Source organism: Ambystoma mexicanum, chromosome 12 (genome assembly GCF_040938575.1).
Source record: "Ambystoma mexicanum isolate Mex_15411 chromosome 12, UKY_AmexF1_1, whole genome shotgun sequence".
NCBI lineage: Eukaryota > Metazoa > Chordata > Amphibia > Caudata > Ambystomatidae > Ambystoma > Ambystoma mexicanum.
In genome coordinates this window covers 82,794,344-82,822,262 of record NC_090936.1, presented here as the reverse complement: position 1 = coordinate 82,822,262, position 27,919 = coordinate 82,794,344, and the positions used below count along the sequence as shown (strand labels likewise).

The 27,919-nt window shown below is 48.4% G+C and overlaps 1 protein-coding gene across 2 annotated transcripts in view; it reads right to left on the bottom strand.

Annotated features, from left to right (window-relative positions):
* GSAP (gamma-secretase activating protein) overlaps window positions 1-27,919 on the bottom strand; it is a 2,819,616-nt gene that overhangs the window by 1,159,023 nt on the left and 1,632,674 nt on the right. For both annotated transcript variants that reach the window (XM_069628052.1, XM_069628053.1), the window contains exon 20: window positions 25,540-25,650. In XM_069628052.1, the coding sequence (XP_069484153.1) occupies window positions 25,540-25,650 (111 nt within the window). The remainder of the gene's footprint in view (window positions 1-25,539; window positions 25,651-27,919) is intronic.

The following is a 27,919-nucleotide window of genomic DNA, read 5'->3' as shown; positions in this document are numbered from 1 at the left end:
CAATATATTTTCAATATCGATATAGGATGACACAATATCGTTAAAATTGAGATTATTACATATAATACAAGGTTTTATTTACATTTTGATATTTACACAGCTGTGTGTTTTCTCAAACAGGAAGAGGAATCCTGTATTTGCACTTTATATTTTGATCGATGTCTTATAAATAAAGGTGTTTGTGACATCTCACTTGCAGTTGGCGGCTTACAACTGAGCATTTAACCCACATAAACAATATCAAGATATATATTGTTTATCGGCATTCAGCACAATAATATCAAGATATGACTTTTGGTCCATAGCGTCCAGCCCTACCACAAGACCTGACACTATTCAAAAACAGGTCATAGGTGGCACATCCTCAAATCTGCGATTCCCTTCGCTTTGATACAAAAACTTATTTTGTTAGAACATATTTATTGCCATTTACATCAACACTTAAAATTGTTTCTCACATCGTATTATCCTCATCTATTCCATATACCAAAAAAGAACAACATAAAAAGAACACTGAAACAAAAGTATTACCACCCATGTAAAAACCCACCCCTTAAACTCCCTCCCAAACCCTAGGACACCTCAAAGATAAAGTTCATATGTGGTCTATTGAGAGCATGTCGATATATAAACTTATTTAACAGCTATTTTCGATCCACACACCGCACCTACTGGTGTGCACCAAAAAGAGTGGAGTGGAGCATGGCAAGGGCTGTGTCAGGGTGTGAGTCAGCTTAGAGAGGGATGGGGGATGAGAAAGTGGTGGCAAAAGCCTCAACTGACATACGCTTCATGGTTCGAATAACCGTGAAGGTGGGTGGCAGTGCTGGAGGTGACTTGGCCTGAGGGGTAGAGAGGGTGAGCTGAAAGGAAAGGAGAAAGTGATCACTCCAGGAGAGAGGAGTGGTGAGAGGAATAGATAGGGGAAGGTCTGAAGAGATCAGAAAATCCAGACTGATACCAGAGTTGGCGTAGTAGGACCGAGATCGGATACAATCAAAAAGGTAGCGGCCTTGCCCATCTGCCCTGATTTTCTTTATATTCATTTGTTTCCCCTTTCTTATTGCTATTTACATACACGCCGTTTTGTTGCCTGCATTAGCTTGGATTATTATGGGATAATGTCTTGAATGAAATCTGGCTTTATCCTGCTGTCTGATAGGAGTTTCCTGCAGAGCTAATATTTCTGGGTGATGTTGTGTTAGACATCCCTCAAGTTTCTTGCGTTTTACAGGGGTATTTAGACCCTGAATATTAAGAGATATGCACCGAATTGCCATTGGGTCTGTACCAACCAATACATATTATTACCCATCTCCTTGGCTTCAAATCATACCTTATGTCATCAAGCAGTTGGGGTTGTCCCTATCCTTAACCCCAAGACTTAACCCCTGCCTCCCCCAATTCTAACACCTACCTCCCCCATGCTACCTTCCCACCTCCTCCCCCTGCCCTGTTGCGACCCAATGTACCTAGTGTACCTTACATCACCACATCTCCAACTTGGATCGCCACTCCTTCCAGGGACCCCCTCAGGGTATCCTAAAACCCTCTTCACCTACATACCACAGATTCCAAAACAGGGTAATTCATCTCCAGCGATATATTCTTAAATCTTGACACAACGTCCACATATTGTCCTATGCGCCGGACAAACGAACGAAAGATCTCATTTTTTCGATGCATGTTCCGGACTTCTGAGGCGTAGAACCCAAAGATCCCATTTTGCGCCCTTATTATACTTTCCTCTAACGTCTCGTGCTGCTCCAGCTGTTGACTGAGTAACAGTAGGGTGGGCCTGTTGCAATAAGCTATTCCGAGAAGTTTCCATCTCTTCTTCTTCTATTTTTAACAGTTCCATTCCTTCTTCTTTAGATGTAATTCTATGTTGTTTCCCGTCATATGTAAATAGCACGCCGAATGGAAATGTCCATCTATAGCTTATCTTTTTAGCCAGCAGCGTTTTCACCACTATTCTCATTTCTCTACGCTTCTGTAAGGTAAGAGTTGACAGATCCTGAAACAACTGAATGTGAGAGCCATTGTATGTTATTGGTTCTGCCAGTCTTGCAGCTCTCAAAATGTGTTCCTTTTGCGGATAGTCCCTGCAGAGAGCCAACACATCCCTAGGACGCGTACCTCCATCCAATCTCTTAGGACCCACTCTGTGTACTCTGTCTAATTGTATACTTTCTTCTTCTTCCCCACCGAGTAGTTCCTTAAAGATTGATGATATTGCCTCCTTTAAATCGGGGTCACCCACAGTTTCCGGGAGATTTCGGACACAAATATTTGACCTGTGGGATCTATTTTCTAAGTCTTCACATAGTAGCTTGAAATTAGAAGTTGCCCTTGCAAGATGTTCCATCAATTCATCCTATTGCCGACTGTCCTGAATCAACTCTTGTTTGGCACGTTCATTTGCATCGGTTCGTTCTCCCAGATCCGTCAGATCTTTCCTAAAATCCATAAGCGCCTGTTTTATTTCAGTTGAAAATGCTGTGAACTGTGTTTGGAATGCCATGGTAAACAAACTCTGAAAGTCTTGTAAACTTTTGGTAAAGTCCTCCTTGGCACCGTCTGTTTCTGTTGCAACGACCTTTGTCTGGGTACGAGTGCCCGGATTCTGAGATTTAGAGGTTCTGGCCCAGATGTCTTGTAACAGACTTTCTTTGGTCACTTGGGACGGCCTGCCATAACTTGGATAGAAAAAGATATGGTTGTGGCCGTCGGCAGCCCCACCCCATACTGATGAATGTACCAGGTGCACAGTTTAGTTGAGTTACACAGACCTTCCTACGCAGTTGCACTTATGTCTATGAACTGCCAATATTTTGTTATGCATCGGAAGATACTGCTGGCAGTTATTAAAGAGTAAAAGAGACAAAATGGAATAACTTTTGGTGTGTCTCTCTCTGCTTATGATAACCTTTGTCTCGCTATATTATGGAATATCCATATGGCAGGTCTGTTCTTTCCACCTAGTTCCCAAAATATATATCAGTTTTGAGTAGCAAATTGGGCCTTAAAACTATGCACCTAATGTACCCTTTGCACTACCACAGATGCTGAATTAAAAATGTCTAATGTTCAAAGATAGTGCACAACTGTGAATACGCTCTTCCCCTTGAGTATAATGTTAGTTTAGCTGTTTCTAGGTTACCGTGTTCCAACAGCTGAGGCAGTATATATGGGATTCAGCACTCTCCCCCACTATGTTGCTGGGTGTTGCCACCCAACTGCACACAATATCTTAGCCGTAATCCTTTCCCCAGCGTTCCAGTCAGCAGAAATTCAAGTAGGCAAAGCACACGTCTTTCTTCTGTGTCCTCCAATGTCGTAATGGTGTGGGGGGCTTATTCCCAACCGCGTATGAGCACAACAGCTGCGCTCACTGCAAACTTCAATAAGTTACTGCATTACATTAAGTCCATGGCACCTGTCCTGAGGCTATATTGATAATTCCCTCCCCACCGCGATGAAGAGCAAAGCGCTTCCTTACCCGGGGGCTGGCTATACACTTGTCCACGCTGACGCTCCTCTGCTGATATGCGGGGACTCCACCACACCGGCCACCGTGATGCAAGCGTTTATCCGCATATCAGACCATCCGTTCGCCCCCCTTATCACCCAACTCATCCGGCTGGGTTAATCTCTGCAGTCCCCGTTCTGCTCATCTGCCGGCACCAGAGTGGCACGTGAACCACAGAAGCCCCGCTGCGTGCCCAAATATTTAAGGGGGAGGAAGGCAAAACGTAAGCTGAACCGGATGACATTTTTTTATGCACAGATTCGGGGTCCAATGCTAATCCTGTTCACTCTGCCCTCTGACGACGCTGTAGGCTCCCTCCTCTTGTTGCGGATCGGGCGTTGCCCGCTTGTGTTTCACCAACGCCTGTTGCTCTGCTCAAGTGGCGTTGCCCGCTTGTGCTTCACCTACGCCTGTTGCTCTGGGCGAGTCGCTATCCACTTGTTTCAAATCACATTGAACTTCAGATCCTCTATAGCTTCATCTTTACGCATGAAATACAGAAAATCTATGCTAAATAGGCTTCTTGTTGAGCAAGTCTTAAGTCTAGCCTGACAAGCGCCACTTGCACACGTCCTCAGGGCACGGCGGCCATTTTTGAATTCTCACCCCAGTATGTTGATCGCCCATTCCTCATTCAGTCAGGGTGCTTTTCAAATATCATTGTCCCATTATTACTTGCCTTGGGGCAAAGGGATTGTGTAATCTATTCTTTGCTCCTTTGATATGTACCTATATTTCCTTTTGTTGTGTTCAACAGATTGCGTTCCCACTATGGAATTTTCAATTTCTAGGTTAATTGTGAATACAGCCACTTCTTCATTCTTTCATGTACATTTCCGCAGGGTGGATTACCTGTAATTAAAAACTTAATTACAACTTATCTAAGGTATAAGGCAAGGGCTCAAGTCACTTGCGTGGGTTTACTCTTACCTTCATTCTTAGTGGACTCCAGTTTCTTTCAAGAAGACGTCTGCGTTCCGCATTTGGGTTCTGCCGCTGCCATCTTGAAAGAGCCTTTTATGGCTGAATCACGTAATTATGACGTGAAGTCATCACGTCACGCTGGCATGATGTCATTGCGTCACGCTTAGAGACGTTTATGCGCCTCCACCGTGTGTAAACATTGATTTCGTATGGTCCGTGATCAGTGCTATTGTATTTATAACTATGTTGCAATTCAATCCTCCATTGTCATGTCTCTTGTTAAGGTGACTAATGGCATATGGATTCTGCAAATCTTATTCTATAAGCACAATTTAAATGTTACGAAAAACATGAGCATTCGAGGTTGATTTATTAATCAATTTACTGATGATGGTGGATTCCTAATCCATTGTGTGTGTTATACTCCAGACTGAATGATTATTCGACATACTGTTAATAGTGAAATCTAACTACATTGTGTAGTCACGGGAGGATAGCTCAGGGGCAATGTGCCCACCTTTGAAGCAAGACGACACGGAGCAACACAGGTTCGATCCCCGGGTCCATGCTTAGAAACCTCTGGATATTAAGCGCGTTATAAATAACCTATCATATCACATCATATGTTACACTTAATTATCACCACATGGGCATATGAGAGAGTTAGTTCATGATGGCAAGTACTAATTTTATCTTGCCCTTTCAACACATCATAATCTGATTAGAGTGCAGCAGATTAGCTTACTCAACTGCTAATAGTACCAGGCATGACTCGGCCAATTAGCTTACTGATTAGTGAATGCAAATGTCAACCAGTGCATTTTTCTATTTGATAGTCATAGTTGAAATATTCTGGTTTCATGCTCCCTTGATGTGAGTGCCATGAGTTATAATGGGACATAGAAAATGTACAGATGACCCACCCACGATGAATATTTTAAAAGCACCCTGACTGAATGAGAAAAGGGCGATCAACATACTGGGGTGAGAACAACAATTGGGGCTGCTATCCACAGTGCCCAGAGCACTAAATCGTAGGTAAGAGCATTCACAGATTTGGACCCTTATGGGCACAGGCAGGCAGTGATGATCATTTTAAATCATTTATTTTACAGGAATTATATCATACTACCAGCAGAAATAGAACCAGTGAGGACCATTATTCCCAAGAGAGAAACAGTAAGGTAACATGCATAGATGCTATTTGTATGATCTCCACAACTGGTTCAGGGAACAGCATACATGAGACAGGCACACATTGTGTGGAAATGAATTACCCATGTGGGTGGGGCCAACAGGAGATTCGAGGATCTACATAATTGGTTCTGCACCAGCTGCAAAATGTTTTCCAACGGCAGCGGTACAGAGCCGTTGTTGCTGGTCTCGCAGTCAAACGCAACACATCCATTATTTCTTCCGGCAGGTCCCAATCCCTGTACCGAAGCATCTTCGCAGACAGACATGCAGTTTGAGTGCGCCTATGCTCCGGTGAAGGACCAGGCCTCTCTCCTGTGATAGAAGGTTTGGAGAAGACATCATGGAGGACAGATGGCCATGTCCAGAAGGTCTGGGTATTAACCCGCCTGGCACAATCCAGAGCAATCAGGATCACTGTTTCTCTGTGCTACTTCAACCTCCTGATAACTTGAGATATGATGGGGGAATCGGTGGGAATGCATACAGAAGTTGGAAATCCCAGTCCACTATGAATGGTTCCCCAATGCGCCCCTCGGGGAACTTCACTGAAGCAGAAAAGTGGCACAGCTCCGATTCATGGGAAACCGAACCCTGCCTGCTCAGGGTGTCCGCAATTGTGTTCACCCACCCGGCTAAGGGAACCGCAGATAGAGCGACAATGTACTGCAGCGCCCCAAAGCCAGAACTGTATGGCCTCTCTACGAAGCAACCTAACACGCCTTGCTTGTCGCATAATGAATGGCCACTGTGTTGTCCGTAATGATCAGGGCAGTTATGCCCTGTGTGGAGGGCAAGAAGCCTATCATCTCCAGTCTGATTGCCTTCAGCTCCAACAGGTTTAATGTGCAATTTTGACTCTGCCAGGGGCCATAGTCAATTCACTGTCAATTTGTTCAGGTGAGCGGCCCAGCCTTTCAGCGACGTGTCAGTCACCATGGTCGCTTCTAGCAACGGTTGCCAAAACTGTTCTCCAGCTATCACATTCTCCCTGCAAGTCCACCATTGGAGTACATGTGCAACTCTGATCGGTACTGAATCAAGTTTGTCATGCTGCCTGAGAACTGTGCACATTGAGATCTGAGGGCCCACATGAGCAATCGCAATGTCATTCTCAACCTGGCCTCTGGCACCAGGAAAATGCAGGAGACCATGACACTGAGCAACTGTAGGAGATCCAGGGTTGGCAGATGTTTGGCGTTTTTAAATCTGTTGACATCTGATGGATGTGTAGAGCCCTGTTAATGGGAGGAAAAAGCCTTGCCTGAGGGAGATCTCCAAACCGGTCCGATGAATTGTATAATTTGGGAGGGTGTAACTTGAGACTTCTTGAAGTTGCGGGAGAAGCCCAGTCTGTGGAGGAGGTAGCAGGTGCGTTATAGATGGTGCAGTACTTGATTCGTAGACCGTGGAAAAACACGTGAATTCCCCCCTTTCCTGAGGCTAGCTGCTACTACCGTCAACAGCTTCGTGAAAACCTCCGGGCGTAGATGAGCCAGAAAGGCAAAAGGCAGAAATGGTAATGGCTGTTTGACAAACCTAGGGTACTTTCTGTGCATTGGATGGATTGGCACATGAAGGAACAAATTCCTTACCCTGGCAATGTTCTTATATTATGCCTTCCTTTGGCGGAGCGGAGGCTGGGAGTGGGCTGTTTTGCCATTTGGCCGTTAAGCCGTCCTTCTTGGTTAAACCTATCGTTGTGGTTCCCTTCTCCCGCTGTTGTGCATTATTGCACAGCACCGCACAGCTCTGCCTAACCGGTCCTATTGTACACATTGCTACGGCTCCCTCTGCAAACCATTGAGAGCTAGTTAGAGCATGCTCTCAGACCATGTTTGCAGCATCTATTAAACACGAGATCGCTGGGAGCTGCTCCGACAAATAACCACTCGTCTTTTTTGTAAAGTGACTGCGTTGCTTTGACATTGTAGGAGTTTCTTGTTCTTTTCCATGCAACAATGCCAGTTTATCACGGCACCAGCAATCATTGCAACATCCTTTTGCTGTTTGGCTGATGCACGTTTACACACGATTACCAACCACTGCCTACCTTTGATTCTGGGACGGAGTGTTGTGCTGCTATTGGACAAGGCAAGGGTGGGGGAGCTGGGTCGAACCTGTAGTACGGCTGAGGTGGGGGGAAAGAGTTGCAACGGTTGGACCTTGCCATTGACTCTGTTCCTATATAAGAACTCCTTGGGAACGCCCTGGGTAAACTGAACTAGGTACTGCTTACCTGAGAAGTGTGCCGTTTGCATACGTTGGACCCTATTTTGGGAGCCGTGCGTTAAGTGCCAGCATTGGTATTGGAATGCCCAGGAGCTCCAGAGCTGCCAAGTTAACGTTTGTCAGAATTCCAAAGCTGAGTAACTGAAGCAGACGGGTGGGAGGGAGGAGGGAGAGGGAAGAGACGGACTACGGCAGCTCCTCAAGCTGTTGGGTGTTCCCTGCACGCTCGAGTAGCCGGATTTTGGAATATGACATTGGACCACTGATATTACAATTTAGATTGTTTTTACTGTGACCTATTAATCCTCCTGAGCTTGAGGGGTTAAGATTATTTGTTTGCTATTTGCACCCAATCTATTGGTGAATTAGTTTTAGTCTGGTTTTATTCTTTTCTATTATGGCATATTTTGGTTGTTGCTTTTAACGTTTATCTACAGTATTGCTAAGCGTTTTTATGGCCAGTCATATAGTTGCTTATGCCTGCACACATGGTGGTATTAGTAATTTTTATCCTTAGATTTTTTTTAAATAATAATTGTACATTGTTTTAGAACTGTGAGTCTGCACTTTAAATGGGGGTTCCCTCCCCTCCTATACCCTTATAGATTTTAGGGTGGCCAATGGTTAAACTAAAGGCTGACTGTACTATTTCGCCAGTGGTGGGTCCAAAGAGGGCTTATAAACTGTTTGAGCCCATTAAGGAGGCTAATGTTTAAATACATTAAATTGAGGGATTTCTCTACGATTTGGATGGAGGGGGTTGAATAAAAGGGTAGTGGTAAATGCTAATACCAACTGTGTCATCCTAGATGAGGGTTCTAAGGTCACAGGCATAAATGAGTGGGATGAGGAAGCTTCCAGTAGCAGAGACAGAGATAAATCCCAACACCCTGCTATTGGTTCAAGGAAGAAAACAGATACTGACCCATGGGCAAAATTTGATGTAGAGAAGGCAACTAGCTAGGAAGGAGCAACCAATTACTTGTTGCCAGTTCACCGCCCAAAACTCACAGGTGCAAAGGCCTTGCAGGAAGGCAACGTGACTGAACTTCACTCCCTCACAAACCATTGCACTGATTTAGTGGACCTAGTATCTGAGGTTGAACTTACCTTTGACTCAACTCCCACATTGGTCCCAATTGTTTACACAAGCCTTCCTACTGGCTTAGTTGAGAGAATGTTCATGATATGGGTGTAACGGGGGTCGGTATAGATACTGATAACGGTGGAACCTTTGTTGTTGCCCCAGAAGTTCTTTTGCACAATAGATTTTTGCCCTTTTATGAGAATGGGGATTCTTTGTCTATACCAACGGTGGCTAAGGGGAAGAGGAATTTGCCCCCAATGGATGTCCAACTATCCAAGTATGAGGAACTACAAAAATCCTCTGGAAGTAAGATGGGGATAGGGGTTCTAAATCTGGGCAACGTCCACCTTTGCTCAGAATGTAAGTGTGATTGGAAGGGTAATTTTATCGCACTAACAAAAGAGGTTGGGGATCTTAAAGAAATGGTTGTCGGCTTAACTAAAATTGTTGTGGCTCGGGGAAACAGCGTTTGAAAGCCCAGAAGGATTATATCTCCATTGCCCCAAACACCAGATTAACCAGGGTATTCACCCTGTGTTGGAAAAAGGGTGAGGTGGTTCGGTGCCACAATGTTAGGATAGGCTAAGTAGAAGTAAAGGTAGGGAGATGCTACCAACACTAATTTCGGTAAAGAAGAAGGATTTCCAATGGGCTGATATTATTATTATTGAGATTAATAATATAGTATTAATAACCATGTGTTAAGTAGAGATACCCCTACCTTCCATCCCATTGCTCCTCAGACGAATGGTACCTCGATGGGCCATAAGTCCGCTAACAACCACTATGGTACATCAATGTTTATGTCTAATGTCCCTAAATTAGGCCATGGTGCTTTTGAAAATGAAGAATCCTTAATTAATAAAGATGTCCATTGGATTCATTATGTGAGAGGTTCCACATCTATCAGAGGGGACATTTTAGGGGACTGTAGGTGTAATATGGCTTCTGGCCAGAGGGACTACATTGAACTGGTCTTTGGGGATACAAGCCTAGTGGAGGGCCTTCTGTTAGTAGAGGCAAGAACCTACCCCCTCCCTTCATGGCTCATCAATTCCCCTGAAACATTTCTTACCAGGGGCACCTAATGGATATTCTCGTGGCGATTGAACGATCGGGGAAGCTCTAGTTTTGGCAATTGGCAATGAGGTGGATTGACACCAATCACCCTCCACCAGAAGAACAAGTTACTTTCTTACCTGGTAACGTTCTTTCGATGAGATGGTCCGACGACGTATTCCATATCTATGACATGTAATCACCACAGCTGTGCCGCTTCGGAAACTTTTTTCGGCGTCTGCGTCCTGCGTCGATGACGTCGATGCGCCGTCGTCGAGGACCTCCTCCGACGTCCGACGTCATCCGATGTGATAAGTAGGACGCACGACGCCCGTAGCCTCAGTTGTAGTTTTTTCCCCCAGAACGTGTGACATTAATCAACTGCCAGTCAGACACAAAGCCTTGCGGAACGTAAGCTGCAATCGCAAAAGAAATTCTGCAGCGGGGAAGGCAGGGCGGGAGCGATATGGAATACGTCGTCGGACCACCACATCGAAAGAACGTTACCAGGTAAGAAAGTAACTTGTTCTTCGAGGGGATTGGGTCCTCCGACGTATTCCATATCTATGACAGACTCCCAAAGCAGTACCAGAGCAAGGAGGAGGGAAAGAATTTAGAATCAAAATTTAGAATAGCCAATCAAATAGCAGAGCAAAGGACCGCCTTGCCAAAGGCCAGATCCTGTGCTCGGATGGAATCGAGGGAATAGTGACGTACAAATGTATGTACTGAAGCCCAGGTGGCTGCATCACAGATGTTGCGAATAGGAACACCCCTCTGCAGGGCAGTAGATGCAGCCATACCCCTGGTAGAATGGGCCCGCAAGCCAGCCGGTGGGTCCTTACCCGCCAAGCGGTAACACTCCGAGATGGCCAAAATAATCCAGCGAGACAAAGTCTGTTTCGTCACAGCTTGCCCCAAACGCTTTCCAGCGTAACCAATAAAGAGTTGATCGTCCACTCTGACCCGGGACATGCGTGAAACATAAAAGCTTAAAGCTCTCCTAGGATCAAGCCTATGGAGCCTCTCCTCTTCCTTACCAGGATGCGGAGGAGGATAGAATGCCGGAAGAACAACCTTCTGGGCCAAATGAAAATCCGTCACTACCTTCGGAAGAAAAGAAGGACGAACTCTAAGGACAACCCTGTCCTTGTGAAATACAGTGAAGGGTGGCTTAACTGAAAGTGCCTGTAACTCACTCACTCTGCGAGCGAAAGTAACCGCAACTAAAAACACAGTTTTCAGAGTTAACAGCCTCAAAGGGCAAGAATGTAAAGGCTCAAACGGGGCACCCATAAGAAACTTAAGAACAAGGTTTAAATCCCAACCGGGCACCAGGAAAGGTGACGGAGGGAACACATTAGTGAGCCCTTTCAGAAACTGTGAAATTAAAGGGATTTTAAAGTAAGAACACTCTTCAGACGAGCGCTTAAAGATGGACAGCGCCGCCAGGTAACCTTTAATGGTACCCACTTGCAAGCCCCTGTGGGCCAAAGAAAGTAAAAAGGACAGAACCATGGGGATGTCACATGCAAAAGGATCCACATTCTGAACTCTGCACCAGTCGCAGAACTTACGCCAACGGCAACGGTACAGAGACTTCGTTGCTGGCCTTCGGGCCGAAAGCAACACCTCCATCACGTCTTCAGGGAGGTCCCAATCCTTATACCTCAACCTTTCAGAAGCCAAGCGTGAAGATTGAGGGATCTGACCTCTGGATGGAGAACCTGACCCCCCTCCCGTGAGAGCAGATCGTCTCGGTAGGGAAGACGACGTGGAGGGCAGATGGACAAGTCGAGAAGGTCCGGGTACCACGTCCTCCGAGCCCACGCCGGAGCAATGAGGATCATCCGGGAACCGAACTTCCGTAACCTCCGCAGCACTTGCGGGATGACGGGGACTGGAGGAAACGCGTACAGCAGCGGGAATGACCACTCCACCACGAACGCGTCTCCTAAGGCTTCTTTTGGAGGAAATTCCCGCGAGCAAAACCTTTCGCACTTCCGGTTGACACTGGAGGCGAAGAGACCCACTTGAGGGGTCCCCCAAAGGGCGAAGATCTCCAGGAGAATCTCCTGAGCCCACTCGTGAGAGATCGCGCTCTGCCTGCTCAGAGCGTCCGCCGTCACGTTTTCGTCTCCGGCCAGATGAACTGCCGAGATCGAAACTTCCTGCTGGATGGCCCAGAACTCGAGCTGCATCGCCTCCCTGCACAGAGGAAGTGACCCTGCCCCCCCCTTTTTGTTGAGGTAGTGCATGGCCACTGTGTTGTCCGTCAGGATCAGGACACTCTTTCCTCGCACAGTCGGCAGAAAAGCCTTCAGGGTTAGCCTGACAGCCCTCAGCTCCAACAGATTGATATGGAGTCTGGACTCCGACGGAGACCAACGACCGCTGACTGTCAGCCCGTTGGCATGAGCTCCCCATCCCGTGAGGGATGCATCCAACACGATAGTCACCTCCGGCCAGGGAAGCCAAAATGGAGCCACCTTCATCAAGTTGCCTCCGACGGCCCACCACAGAAGGTCCCGGGTGACCGAGGGCGGCACCTGAACCGGGTCCGACATCCTGCCGGAGGACTGCGACCATTGCGTCTTGAGTGCCCACTGCAAAGATCTCATCCGCAGGCGAGCCTCTGGCACCAGAATAATGCAGGATGCCATGAGGCCGAGCAACCTCAAGAACTCGAACGCTGGGAGCGTCTGGGCATGCTGAAACTTGTGCACCATCTGCTGAATGTGAAGAGCCCTCACCTGGGGAGGAAAACACTGCCCCAGGGAAGTGTCGAGCACTGCTCCGATGTACTGGAGCCGCTGTGTTGGCGTCAAATGGAACTTCTTTAAATTGAGGGAGAAGCCCAGCCTGTGAAGGGAGTGGCAGGTGACGGACAGATGATCCAGGACTTGCTCGGGAGAGCTCCCCCTGATCAACCAATCGTCCAGGTAGGGGTAGACGTGAATCCCCCCTTGCCTGAGATGCGCTGCCACCACCACCATGAGCTTGGTGAAAACCCTCGGGCGGAGGTCAATCCGAACGGCAGGACCCGAAACTGAAAGTGCGAGTCGCCAACCGCGAACCTCAGGTACTTCTTGTGCTTGGGATGGATCGGCACATGGAAGTAAGCATCCTTGAGGTCAAGTGACACCAACCAGTCCTGAAGCTGAAGGGCCTGGAGGACTTGAGAGAGAGTAACCATCTTGAACTTGTCCTTCCTGAGGAGTTTGTTCAAACCGCGCAAGTCCATGATGGGTCTCAATCCCCCGTCTTTCTTCGAAATCAAAAAATAAGGGGAATACCATCCCTTGTTCCTCTCCGCTACAGGCACCAGTTCTATGGCGCCTTTCTCCAGCAGGGCTTGAATTTCCTGCGCAAGGAGCGGATCCGGACTCTGCAAAGAGAGGTTCCCCGGTGGATTGTCGCGAGGCCTGTGCCGAAAGGGAAGACAGTAGCCGTGGGTTATGATCTCCAGAACCCACACATCTGAAGTAATGGCTTGCCACTCTACAAGATACTGCGCCAGCCTTCCCCCAACCGGCGAACCATGGGACATGGCCTCATGACTGAGTGGGAGTGGCTGCGGCGTTACCTGAGGGCAAAGAGGCAACTGCCCGAGCGGCCTTGGCACCACGGGTACCCTGTCGTCCACCTCTGGTAGCCCTGCGTTGGCCTCTTTGACTGCCAACTCCTCTCGCTTTACCGAAGGACGAGTAATAGCGAAAGGAACCACCCCTCCACTGCTGTCCCCTAGGACGAAAAGGCAGAGGTTGGCGAACTGCAGCGCCCAACGACTTCGCTGCAGCTTTTGAGGTCTGCAACCTCTCAAGGCTCTCGTCAGCCTTGCTGCCAAAAAGGTGTTCATCATCAAAGGGCATGTTGAGGAGCCGGGACTGCACATCAGGAGCAAACCCCGACTTCCGCAACCACGCAAACCTGCGTATCACGGTGCTCGCCGCCATGGACCTACTGACGCATTCAGCTAAGTCCAAACCCGACTGAACGGACTCACACATGGCATCCTTACCATCCTGGAGCATAGCAAGGAAACCATCCCGTTCGTCCCCTTCGGGAATATGTTCAGCCGCTAACGCAACACAGTTCCACAGAGCGTGTGTGAAACGAGACAAGGCACAAATGGAGTTGGCTGCCTGAAGCGCCATACCACCAGAAGAAAACACTTTCTTCGCCCAGCCATCGAAACGTTTGTCGTCCCTATCAGGAGGGATGGTAGGGTACGACGCCTGCTTCGCCGGGGCCGTGGCCGCCTGCACCACCAAACTCTCCGGAGTGGGGTGCCTGGTCAAGTAGCAGGGGTCGCTACTGGCTGGATGGTATTTCCGCGACAAGGATCTGCCCACCGCCGGGAGACTCTCCGGGGCAGTCCAAGCCGCCGCCACCCTTCTCTGTAAAGCCATATGGAACGGCAGTACCGGGTCAGTTGGGGGACCAACATCAAGGATGTCCGTTAGATCATCCTGCACAAACTCCCCTGGGGGAGCAGACCATGCCAAGTACTCAGAAACCCTAGCCATAAGCGCCGGTATGAGGAATCGGCATGAGAGCCAGGCTCAGGCCTACAAAACTCCACCTCCGGAGAGGTGTCCAGTCCACTGGCATCATGCAGTGACTGCCTCAAATCGTCAAATTGACTATGGCCGAGACAATTTCATCTGGAACCTGACTAGGAACCAGGCCATCAGAATCCTCATCCGCCTCTGAAATATATTCCAGGTGGCGAAAAGAAGGCACCCGAGAGTGCTTGCTCTTAACCAGAGCCTTCCTAGGGGGTTCTCCCGTGCCACGGGGTACCTCCGACACAAAAGGCGTCGATGGCGTCGAGCGAATCGGCGCCGGCGTCGAGAGAACAGGCATCGGCGCCGAGAGGATCGGCGTCGAGGAAATCGGCGTCGACGTCAGATGCAGCGCCGCCAGCATCGGCGGCGTCGACACAGCCCTCGAAGCCGGAGCCCCGAGCGTGTCCTACGACGACCTGAGCGTCGACGACTTCCTTGGAGCCGGAGCCTCGAGAAAGCCTGTCGACGCCCTCGACGCCTCAGACGTCGATGTCTTCCTCGAAGACTCACAGGTGCACACGGTCTCGAACGCGTCGAGGACCGGGACCTGGAACGGGTACGTCGAGAACGAGTCTCCTTGTCCGAACAGGACCTCTCCCGTGACTCGTGCCGACCACTCTTGCGAGCGGTGTCTCTCAACCTCTCACGACCGACCCCACTCGGGGGCGCGGACGGCTTAGTACCCTGCGACTCAAGAATCGTCAGCATTTTCTTCCCGAAGGAAGCCCATTCCTCCGGCGTCGCACGGCTGGTGGGGTAAGCGACGTGCCGGGCAGAATCCTCCGAAGAGGACCTGGAAGACGACCGGTGTCGGCGCTTCCGAGAATGCCTCGAAGAGGCTGAGGAGTGGCGAGACCGACTCCTAGAAGGAGACCCACGAGACTTCCGAGGATGACGCGGAGAGTCACCCCTCGAATCATCCGTCGAAAGCCCCGCAGACTTCGACTTCCGGGGCTTGGACACCCAACCTACCGACAACTTCTTCTTACGTTCGCGTAAGGCTTTGGACGTGAGCGACTGGCAGTCGATACAGTCATCCGTGTCGTGGGCCTCCCCGAGGCACCAGAGGCAGGCGTCGTGCGAGTCCGTCACCGACATCTTGGACCCACACTCCCCGCACTTCTTGAAGCCCGGACGCGGGGTCGAAGACGAAGTAGAAGACATCTTCACACGAAGGATTTTCACAAAAACGAAACTGAGGCTACGGGCGTCGTGCGTCCTACTTATCACATCGGTTGACGTCGGACGTCAGAGGAGGTCCTCGACGACGGCGCATCGACGTCATGGACGCAGGACGCCGAAAAAAGTTTCCGAAGCAGCACAGCTGTGGTGATTACATGTCATAGATATGGAATACGTCGGAGGACCCAATCCCCTCGAAGAACACATTACTTACTCCTGGTAATGTTCTTTCGACTGGATGTTCCTCCTACGGATTCCTCATCACCAACCCAGCCTACCCCACAATAAAGGAGCTCACTAACTCGATTATACAATGACTCTCTTTTAATGCTTTAACAGTTAATTTTGTCTGTAATCCCTAACGTGGCTGTGCAATGGGCAAGAAATGACAACTGAGGTCACAGAATAGAAGGCTGGTAAACACTTTGTCTGCGACAAATGAAACTCAGACGACCTTCAGAACGAACGAGGGGCACACTCTAAGAGTCAGCTTGTCCTTGTGTGACAAATCTGTGGATGTAGTCCCTTCTCCCCGATAGGGTGACCTTTCCCATAGGGCCAGGGCGGTACATACACGGTACAATAGTCCCCCTGGGGGTGGTGCACAGGGCGAGGTTCACATGGGAGAGGAAGCCCCTTATGGGATTTGAGACAACCATCCCCTGAAAATGCAGTATTCTCTTTATTACACCCTCCCTCTTCCCCAAAGACAAACTCGCCTTCCCTGCCTCCAAACTGTGCTAATATATTTTATTGTAAAGTCAGCCAACCCGATAAGTTAGACCCGACTAAGACACCAAAAAGTACTGTGAAGAAGAAGATGACCAGGAGACCAAGGATCACACCAGAGAAGCGGAGTGAATGGTCTAGTCTATCACAGAATTTGTTTGGATATAAAACAACAGAGAAAAACCAACATGGAGAGAGCCATCCTCCTAGGAGGAAAGCCGGGAGAGGCTGACTCGGTGAACAGGAAAGCACAGCAGGAAATGCTGTGCATGGAGGCGAATGGAAGCACAACGGTAGTCCAGAACGAAGGAGCTATGTCAACAGCTGCCCAAAAAACCCTCTGGGCATCCTGCAATCCGGGAGCTGTGGGAGTTTGAGTCCGCAGCCTGAGAAGAAAACAATAACCTGAAGAGGAACACGACTGCGGCTGGAGACGGGAAGTAGAGCCAGAGAGAGGGGCAGTGACTGGAGGAAAGCACCATAACACCACCAGACCCTCACGCTGGAGCTCGGGCTCTGCTTCCCGTCTCCAGCTTGAAAGACACGAACTACACAAACAGATAAGCAGGCAGACCAAGAGGTGCTGGAGGTCCGAGTCCACCCATATGAAAGTCAGAGAATAAGAGGGTCTGGGACGTTGAGAGAAACAGACAGTCCAGAAGGAAATAGATGCTTGGCAAGAGAGTAAACCAAGGTATTGTGAAACATCATTGCAAGTCTGGGACTTGCACTCATATGAAGGTCTAAGAATAAGGTGAATCTCACTCAAGAGAGTACAGGATCTGGGAATGAACACTATAAAAGGAAGTGGTTAACAGTGACTATCAGTTATGACTTCCGGGAGGGTGCGGGGTGGGGGTTGTTTGGTAGGAGACTGAGCCAGACATAAACCCTCTGTCAACAAATAAGGGACGTTCACGCACTTGTTTTAAGTAGAACTAGAAGGAATCCAATGGAAAGGTGCTAATCCCCAAATCAGTGGAATATTACATTAAGGAAAAAGGAACATTTATTTTGCTGGTTTTGACAACCCGAGACATTGGGAAATTTTCTGTTGGCAAGAACTGTCAGTACCACTTTTTGTTCGGAAAATAACATCCTTGCAGATTAGATTTAGGTTACTAGTGTTAGGGTCAGAAGCAGGGTTTTTGGACGCGACAGTGACTATTTGTTTGACATCCTGATGTTTTCCTTAGATTTCTTTGAGGCAGGATAGAAACAAAGAGGCCGCTTTTCCAACCCTTTTATTGGTCAATACAAGTTAATAATCAAAACCATGCAACCTTTGTGTCCGAGCCTAGGGCATGCAATTCTCTCACTCTTCCTGCCAAGGAAATAGTGACCAAAAAGGCTTTCTTCTAAGATAGTTGCCTCAGAGGACACCATAAGAAGACAAAAAGTTAGCACCAAGTTTAAGTCCCTTGCTGGTACCACATAGGGTGTCAGAGGGAAGGTGTTTATCAGGCATATTTAATAATTGCACCACCAAGGGGATTGAGAAGTACGATCCTTGCTCTGGCGTGCTCTTAAAGATAGAAAGCGCTGCTAAATAGGCCTTGATGGAGGTGACCTGAAGGACCTATCTTGCCAAATGAAGAAAAAAGGCAACACTCTTGAGATGTCACATAAAAAGGGATCGACATCCTGTGCTCTATACCAGCTGCCGAATTTCTTCCAATGGCAGCGGTATAGAGCCTTAGTGGCTGGCCTTCTTTGAAATCAACACATCCATCACTTCTTCCGCGAAGGTGTTAGGCAGAAACCTGTGCAGTTCCCTTAGGGACCACTGCAAAAGATTTAAGACTACAGGTGTTTGGCAGTAAACCCACTTGGTAGCAGTCTGTACCACACAGATTCACTTGGTAGCTGTGGCTGAGCAGTCAGACTTCCCTCAAGAAGAGTTAGGCAGTATGCAGAGTATACACAATAGGTACAGAGACACAGTAGCACAAACAAACACTGACCAGAGCTTTGGTGTAAAAGTATATAATTATTTATTTAAAAACACACTTGTGATTTACACTAGCAAAAGCGAGTTAAGTAAATTCAGCACACAGTCACTATCATATATATATATATACAACCCTAGTCACTTATTAGACAAGTCTTAGTGAGAAACACCACTTATTTTCAGACAGAGGTGAGCGCTTAACATAAGATGACACTCTAATAAGTTGTAAAGAAAGGGAGGGAAAAGGCAAGAGTTAAGGAAGCTCACAAGTTTCAATACTTTTACCAAGAACCCCAGTAAGGCAGGATAGGCAGAGTTCTACTGGAGAGCAAGGAAGTCAATTGCAAGGCCCACTCTTGGAGAGAGCAAGCAGAAGGGGTCCAGGTTCACACAGTGGGGTTATGCCCAAAGAGTCTTGTAGATAGTTTGCACAAAAAGGATGAAATTCAAGTCAGGAAAAGTTAGCTAGGTTGCCCCAGGCTAGCCCAGGTTAGAAAGTCGAGGCTTTACTGTCACCCCGAACGATCTGTCGCAAGGGAAGCCAGGCGGGACACAGTACCTTAAGTGTGAAGGGAGCTCCAGCGGGGGCAGTTGTTCCTGGCAGCAGGTGCAAGTCAGTGTTTCGTCCAGAGGAAGAAGAGGTCTCGCCGTGGAGGAAAGATGAAGGTCGTTGCACTGCCAGGGAAGAAACCAGCCGCGGAGTCCTCCGGTTAAAAGGTACTACCCTTCTCTTAGCGGTAGTGGTAAACCATGGTATTCCGGTTGCCGTGGTGCTTGGCACAGGCAAGGCGGCCACGAGATGCTCCAGGAAGGTGAAAAGAAGGCAAAACTGGTTATCCCCACCAGTCAAAGGAAGAAGACTCTCCGGATTGCAGATCTCCTCTGTCGTCGGGAAAAGTGGTGAGACGGTTCAGCAGGGCTTCACCGGTGGTGTCGTCGTTGCAGGTCGGCTCAGCTTCTCCCTCCTCGGATTCTTAGGTCCTGTGGTGACTTCTGAAGTTCCAGTCCCCAAAGCCCTGCTTTTATGCAGCACACCCCCATTCGCTCAGCCTAGCTGTCAATCAAACATGCTGAGTGGTGAGTCGGCTGGCTCACCACTTGGGCCAATCACACAAGAGTGCGACTTGAGTTACAAGGTAACTCAGTCCAGGGTGCCTAAACCCCCTCCCACACCCCCTGTGGTACCCAGACAGAGTGGCACCACTTTTGGAGGCTTCTGTGGAGAAGCCCGCCTAAAAGTGGAACAAAGGGCTCGACTTGGGTTCGGGTCACATAAGAGAACACAAACACCATTTTAGAATCGAGTTCTGGCAGAAAATACCAACCGGTGAATTAATATTAAATAAATAAACCGGCGGTATGTTCGAGGCTATAAGAATGAAATAATTAAAGTTGGTTGCCTCGAACAATGGGAAAATCCCATAGAGATATATTTGCGGTCGAATATAAAAAGTAGTATCCACTGCCACCAGCCAAAACTCGATCAGGGGGGACGAGACGTGCCCCCTCGAACAACAGACCCTGGGGCAATCGAATTGCCCCGACCAGTACGTCCACAATATGATGGTTTGTACTGGTTTCTGTTCATAATTTGGGACTAGCAAAGCCAATGGTGACTTTACATGCCCTGGGAGACAGTAGTCAGTCCCAGGGTATGGAGTCTATGTTGGGGGTCACTACGACACCCCTGGGTTACGGCACGGAGGGTTCTGTGTAACCCACATCAAAAAAACACATGAGACCCTATGGAGTAAAAGACCCCATAGCCCATAAAACACATGGAAAGTTAAAGGAACACCTCAAATCATGTCGAAGAGTGGGAGCAAAAGAATCTCACTCTTAGCAGGAGAGAAAAAAATAAACTCTATAAAATCCAGCAAAGCTGCTGGGGGACTCATTAGGTTTGGGAAATTAGCCTTACAGAGAATTCTCCCTAACAAAAGGTCCTATACCGTGTACCTAAGGCTTTCAGAAGCCAAGCGTGCAGGGTTAGCGTGTGTAAGCTGAGGTGAAGAACCAGCCCTCCCCTCCTGAGAGAGAAAGTCTGGTCTCTGATGAAGACTATGTGGCGGACAGATGGCCAAGTCCATGTCTAGCAGGTCCAGGTACCACGTCCTACTGGCCCAGTGCTGGGCAATCAGGATCATAGTTGCTCTGTACCTCTTTAACCTCCTGATCACTTGAGGCATGACAGGAATTGGTATGAATGCATACAGGAGCTGGAATTTTCAGTACACTACCAATGCGTTCCTCAGTGCTCCACTCAAAGGAAATTCCCTGGAGCAGAAAGATTTGCACTTCCTGTTCATACTGGACACAAATAGATCCAACGGAGGGATCCCAAAAGGGAGAGGATCTTTAGAAGAACTTCTTGGCACAGCTCCCACTTGTTAGAGACCGAGCCCTGCCTGCTGAGGGCATCCACCGTCGTATTCTCCTTCCTGGTAAAATAAATTGCTGACTGGGAGACCTTGTTCTCAAACGCCCAAAACCAGAGCTGCAACAGCTCTCTACACAGGTTGAGAGACCCTACACCACATCTCGTTTTGATGTAGTGCATGGCCACTGTGTTGTCTGTCATGATCTGGACAGTATTCCCCTGTATGGAGGACAAGAAGGCCATCTGCGCCTTTCTGATTGCCCTCCGCTCCAATAGGTTTATGTCAAGTATTGTCTCTGCCACGGACCACAACCCTCTTTGATAAATCCTATGCAGTCATCACTGATCCCCAGCCTAGTCTCCTCCCATGTGACCAGTGAGAGACAGGCATGGTATCAAGAGAGAGACACAGACTCAAATTCTTTCAAAACCTTTATTTTACTAAAGTTCTAGGGTTGGTGTAATGCCTAACTGGCCCTAACAGTAAAGGGATGGTTCCCTTAACTGATGGTTCTAAGGGCCGCTGTAGTCTTGAAGTCCAAAATAAATGTGTCTATGTCTAAGCCTATGCTTGCCCTCACTCTTTAACAAAAATGTGTTAGGAGGTCTTACGAGGCAAAAAGTAGTGATTCAACAAAAATAGGAAATCACAGTTGGTTTCCGGTGGTCTTCTCACCAGTTTGTAGGTTGGTCAGCTTCAAAAGATCAAGCTTACTCAAAAAGGACTATTCATAGGACCTTCATAGTTCAAACAAATGTCAATGTTGTTTAATGTCTTGGCGTTCCTTCCCTCCCCAAATTCAGCTGATTCAGTAACACCGAATAATCAGAATTCGTTTGACAGGCCTCTTAGGGTTCCCTTCCCCAAGCTTAGGCCCCTTTTCCAAGTTTCAAATACCAGTTCAATTTGTCAGGGTGTACCTTTCTTCCACATACAAGTTCAAGCAGTCAGGATGTACCTTTCTTTCCTATACAATTCTTTAAAGTTTTTTCAAAAGGGGTAGCATCAGAGACTTAAGAAAACACCAGGTTCTTTACTCCTCCCAAGCGCAACCACTCTGAGCTTCAACCACTCTCTGTTTCCTTGACTACTTTCTCGTGCGCCCTGGCACCTTTCTTTCTTTCTCCTGCACACTTGCACCTTTCTCACCTTCTTATGCCTACTAGCACCTTCTTTGTCCTTTTTCTGCCCCCTGGACGTTCTCCAGCTTTCTCGTGCACACTTGCACTCTTTTTCCACTCTTGCACTCTCTTTCCACTCTCCAGGGTCGCTTGCACTGTTCTCTGGCTTCGGATCTCTTGTGCCCTCTTTGTTTAAAGTTCTTTCACTTTGCGCACCTTTCGCGCTTTGCTTTTTTCTGGCTTGCTTTTACTACAGTCTATATAGCTTCACTGGTTTCTTTACATTTCTTAACTCTTTCTGCTCCATGCCGCTTTATGCATTTTCTTTCGCCAGCCCCGTTTCAATCAGCCGCATGCTCCCGAGTCTGTCTGTCTCTTTCACGAGACTCAACCGGGCAGCAAAGCAGTGACGAGAGGTCGCTTCGGGTTATGCGGTCCTGAAGTCAGGGTCTCACCACCTGCCCCTCAAACACCCTTGGGGTTGGCACAGGTCCCAAGGGAACAAAAAATGTTCTGACCACCAATAGTAGCCTGCACGACGCTTCGCTCCAGCTCTTTGGAGACATGGCTCCTTAGCCACGCTGCAGCCCCTCAGACACACCGGGCCAGCGTCTCGGCACGCCTTTCTCCTCTGGGCAGTAGATCCTGCTGCTCTCGGCTCCGTGGCTCCTCTGCTCTAAACAACGTTCCCAGCTTGCTCAACAACCTGTGTAGAGCCACACATTTGATAGTTGGAAAATCAGTCAAGTGGAGTCAGGTGTGAATGATAATTCGTAAATGCCTGACTCTACCTGACTATCAATGGGACAGCTTAAGTTTTTTCTTTAGCTGGTTTCGGTTATAGTCCTCATGTTATTCCTATGGGAAATCTTCACTACTCCCGGTTTGGAAATACCCCATGAAAGCCGAGGGAAAGGGCTTGAAGGTGGAATGGGAAAGAACAAGAAGTTACTTTCTTACCTGGTAACGTTCTTTCGATGGGATGGTCCGACGACGTATTCCATATCTATGACAGGTAATGTCCACAGCTGTGATGCTTCGGAAAATCTTTGGCTTCTGCGTCCTGTATCGATGATGTCGATGCGCCGTCCTCGAGGACCTCCTCCGACGGCCGACGTCACCCGATGTGATAAGTAGGACACACGACGCCCATAGCCTCAGTTATAGTTTTTTCCCCAGAACGTGTGCCACCAGTTTTCTGCCAGTCAGACACACAAGGCCTTGCGGAACGCAAGCTGCAATCGCGAAAGAAATTCTGCAGCGTGGAAGGCAGGGAGGGAGCGATATGGAATACGTTGTCGGACCATCCCATCGAAAGAACGTTACCAGGTAAGAAAGTAACTTGTTCTTCGAGGGGATTGGGTCCTCCGACGTATTCCATTTCTATGACAGACTCCCAAAGCAGTACCAAGCAAGGAGGTGGGAAAGAATTTAGAATACAAATTTAGCATGCCCAATCAAATTGCGGAATAGAGAACTGCCTTGCCAAAGGCCAGATCTTGCCCTCTGATGGTATCGAGGGAATAGTGACGTACAAAAGTATGTACTGAAGCCCAGGTGGCTGCATCACAGATGTGACGAATAGGAACTCCCCTCTGCAGGGCAGTAGACGCAGCCACTCCTCTGGTAGAATGGGCCCGCAAGCCAGCCTGAGGGTCCTTACCCGCCAAGCGGTAACACTCGGAGATAGCTAAAATAATCCGAGACAAAGTCTGTGTCGTCACAGCTTGTCCCAAACACTTTCCAGCGTAACCAATGAAAAGTTGATCGTCCACTCTGACCCGGGACATGCGCGAGATATAAAAGCTCAACGCTCTCCTAGGATCAAGCCTATGGAGCCTCTCCTCTTCCTTACCAGGATGTGGAGGAGGATAGAACGACGGAAGAACAACCTTCTGGGCCAAATGAAATTCCGAAACCACCTTCGGAAGAAAAGAAGGACGAACTCTAAGGACAACCCTGTCCTTGTGAAACACAGTGAAGGGTGGCTTAACTGAAAGTGCCTGTAACTCACTCACTCTGCGAGCCGAAGTAACCGCAACTAAAAACACAGTTTTCAGAGTTAACAGCCTCAAAGGGCAAGAATGTAAAGGCTCAAACGGAGCACCCATAAGAAACTTAAGAACAAGGTTCAAATCCCAACCTGGCACCAAAAAGGTGACAGAGGGAACACATTAGTGAGCCCTTTCAAAAACTGCGAAATTAAAGGAATAGGAACACTCTTCAGACGAGCGCTTAAATATGGACAGCGCCGCCAGGTAACCTTTAATGGTACCCACTTGCAAGCCCCTGTGGGCCAAAGAAAGCAAAAAAGACAAAACCAATGGAATGTCGCATTCAAAAGGATCCACATTCTGAACTCTGCACCAGTCGCAGAACTTGCTCCAACGGCAACGGTACAGAGACTTAGTTGCCGGCCGCCTGGACGAGAGCAACACCTCCATCACGTCTTCAGGGAGGTCCCAATCCTTATACCTCAACCTTTCAGAAGCCAAGCGTGAAGATTGAGGGATCTGACCTCTGGATGTAGAACCTGACCCCACTCCCGTGAGAGCAGATCGTCTCGGTAGGGAAGACGACGTGGAGGGCAGATGGACAAGTCTAGAAGGTCCGGGCCCATGCCGGAGCAATGAGGATCATCCGGGAACCGAACCTCCGTAACCTCCGCAACACTTGCGGGATGACGGGGACTGGAGGAAACGCGTACATCAGTGGGAATGACCACTCCACCACGAACGCGTCTCCTAAGGCTTCTTTTGGAGGAAATTCCCGCGAGCAAAACCTTTCGCACTTTCGGTTGACACTGGAGGCGAAGAGATCCAGTTGAGGGGTCCCCTAAAGGGCGAAGAGCTCCCACTCGTGAGAGATCGTGCTCTGCCTGCTCAGAGCGTCCGCCGTCTCATTGTCGTTTCCGGCCAAATGAACTGCCAAGATCGACACTTCCTGCTGGATGGCCCAGAACTCGAGCTGCATTGCCTCCCTGCACAGCGGAAGTGACCCTGCCCCCTCCCTTTTTGTTGAGGTAGTGCATGGCCACCGTGTTGTCCGTCAGAATCAGGACACTCTTGCAACGCACAGTCGGCAGAAAAGCCTTCAGGGCTAGCCTGACGGCCCTCAGCTCCAACAGATTGATATGGAGTACGGACTCCGACGGAGACCAACGACCGCTGACTGTCAGCTCGCTGGAATGAGCTCCCCATCCTGTGAGGGATGCGTCCGTCACGATCGTCACCTCCGGCAAGGGCAGCCAAAATGGGGCGCCCTTCATCAGATTGCCCTCGACGGCCCACCACAGAAGGTCCCGGGCTACCGAGGGCGGCACCTGAACACGATTTCTGCAGATACGTTTTCTATAATTATGTCCATAAAACAGAACCAATGCAGCACTGCTTTTTCCTCTTTTTGCCGCTTAATTCAGTATATTTTGTGAATGCAAGCTGTAGGAAAATTCAACATTACACTTTATGTGCAGGTTTGTCACATTTTCGGTTTTATATGATTTTCTCTTTATGTAGCCATTGTTTTGAATTTAGAATTGCAGCAATTTTGAACTATCACAACTGCTCGTTAGCTTACCACTTCTGAAATGAGTTTACACCAATCTCTTCGGAGTTTGTATTCACTGTCGTGCTTCATGTACTCTAGGTCGGATTGCAATTTTGCCCACATCCCATTGGGACTTTTTGTCTGTTGAAATAAAGAAAATGGATTTTTAAAATGTTGCTGAGTCTAATAAAAGAAATATCAAGTATTGATGTTCAGAGACATAAAATGGGTTGAACTAGCTGAAATCAGTGAGCTGCAACACTTCGAAAAAGCTTATCCTTGGTGCACAACCTCATCACAATACTCTCTATATTATGCTTCGTTGGCTCTGAACCGGAACATACTAAATAAACCACATGTCTTCTCACAGCCCTGTCTCCACTCCAGATACATCCTCTTTTATCTCTGACAATAAGGAGTAGCAGACCGCAGTGCTCCCCTGATTTTCTTTCATCGAGCAGGATCATATTTTTTTAAACATACATTTTTATTGACCTTTCCAACAACAATAACAACGTAGATGAAAAACAGATAACACAAAAGAAGTCCCCTCCCTTTTCCAAGTCCCCGCCCTCCCCTCCCTCCCTCCCGATCCAAAAGGTCTTCTAGTTCAACTCAGAGTATATGAACTGCACACTTGGTCGTATACATTTTAAAGACTTTTCACCAAGGAGCACGGAAGCCATTTGAGAACATGGACATACGTGGGCCTTCCCTTAAACTTGCTGTAAGCAAATGCTCCAACTTATCCCAAATCAGATTCGTCCTGTGGTGGAATAATGCCCAACAGTTCCATATTCTTGGGACACCAGGCCCGATGGGGCCCCGCTTTTAGGTAAGTTAGCAAATCTGCCCAGTCCAGTTTGAACCGCAAGTGTTGGCCTTGAAGGGAGTATGTGAGCCACTCCACTGCAACCAGAGACCACACCCTAGCAACCCACTCATGTTCCTGTGGAGGCTCCTTCGACTTCCACCTCCGGGCAAGAACCAGCGCCGCCACCATAACCATTATTATATAGAGCTTGCCGTCCACTCTCAAGGATGGGGATGTTAAGATGCCATTCAGGCCTAGTAGGGCCAGGCCCCTGTTCCGAATCGGGGGAATTCTCAACACCTGTGCAATGGCATGCTGGATCTGTGACCAGAACAAGTCAATTTTGGGGCAATCCCACCATAAATGAGCCCAGGAGCCTTCCATGCCACATCCCCTCGAGCACAACTTCGGAACTTTGGGGTTTATTTTATTTAACCTAGCTGGGGTTAAGTCCCACCTCGTCATCAGCTTCAGCCATATCTCCCGGATTTGAATCGATCTAGCCAGTTTCGGAATCTGTGACCACAATCGCACCCATTCATGCTCCGCAATAGCCACACCCACATCTTGCTCCCAAAGAAGCATATATTTCCCCGCTCTTACCGGCTCCTGGGCTTCAATCAATCTGTAGATCGATAAGACCACCCCCCATTCTCCCAAGGAAGTGTCTAAGTATTTCTCGAATTCAGTGAGGGGACGAGAGCCCGCCTGCTTCATCTCCCTCTGGGAGACCCAATGTCTGATCTGAAGGTATGAATATCTTTGCTTCTCCCCTATATCGAAGTCCCGTTTACATTGTTCAAATTGTTTTATCTCACCCCCCTCCATCATATCGCAGATCATCCTACAGCCTCTGTGAAACCACGGAAGAAACTCCGGTGGGTTAACAAGCGCCGGGGTGAATTGTGGGTTCCCTTGTATGGGTGTAAATGGCGAGGGAAAGGTAGTAATGCAGGCTCTAGTAATGGCTTGATCCCATGCCGCCCCTGTGGTTGAGGTTATATCACTACAGTATATTCGCAAAGGTCTATCCTGTCTCGGGACCCAGAGCACCCCCTCCAAGTCCCTACCCACCACCGCTCCATCCATCTGCCACCACATCTTACCCCTATCGTTTCTCTGCCAATACCTGATGACTCTAATCTGAGCCGCAAGATAGTAGACCTTGTAATCGGCACGCCCATCCCTCACCTAGCTGGAGAGGCCAACATAAGGGCAGCTGTGAGTCTCGGGTGCTTCCGATTCCAAACAAATCTAGTGGTGATCTTCTGTAGGGACTTAAAGAAAGAAGGCGGGATTCGCACAGGGAGTGCCGTGAAGTGATAGATGAGAAGGGGCAGGATTGTAATTTTTAAGGCATTAATTCTCCCCGACCATGAAATATCCAGGGGCCCCCAGTCAACCAATTTTGATTTCACCTTCTGTAGAAGTGGAGGGAAATTCGCTGCATAGAGGCTGCTCAATGACTGTGTAAGGGAAACTCCCAGATACTTTATCGAAGAGTTAACCCACCTGTAGTTGTAAGCCTTCCTGAGATCTTGGACGTCGCTCGCTAATAGGGTGAGGGGTAACGCCTCGGACTTGTGGGCGTTAATC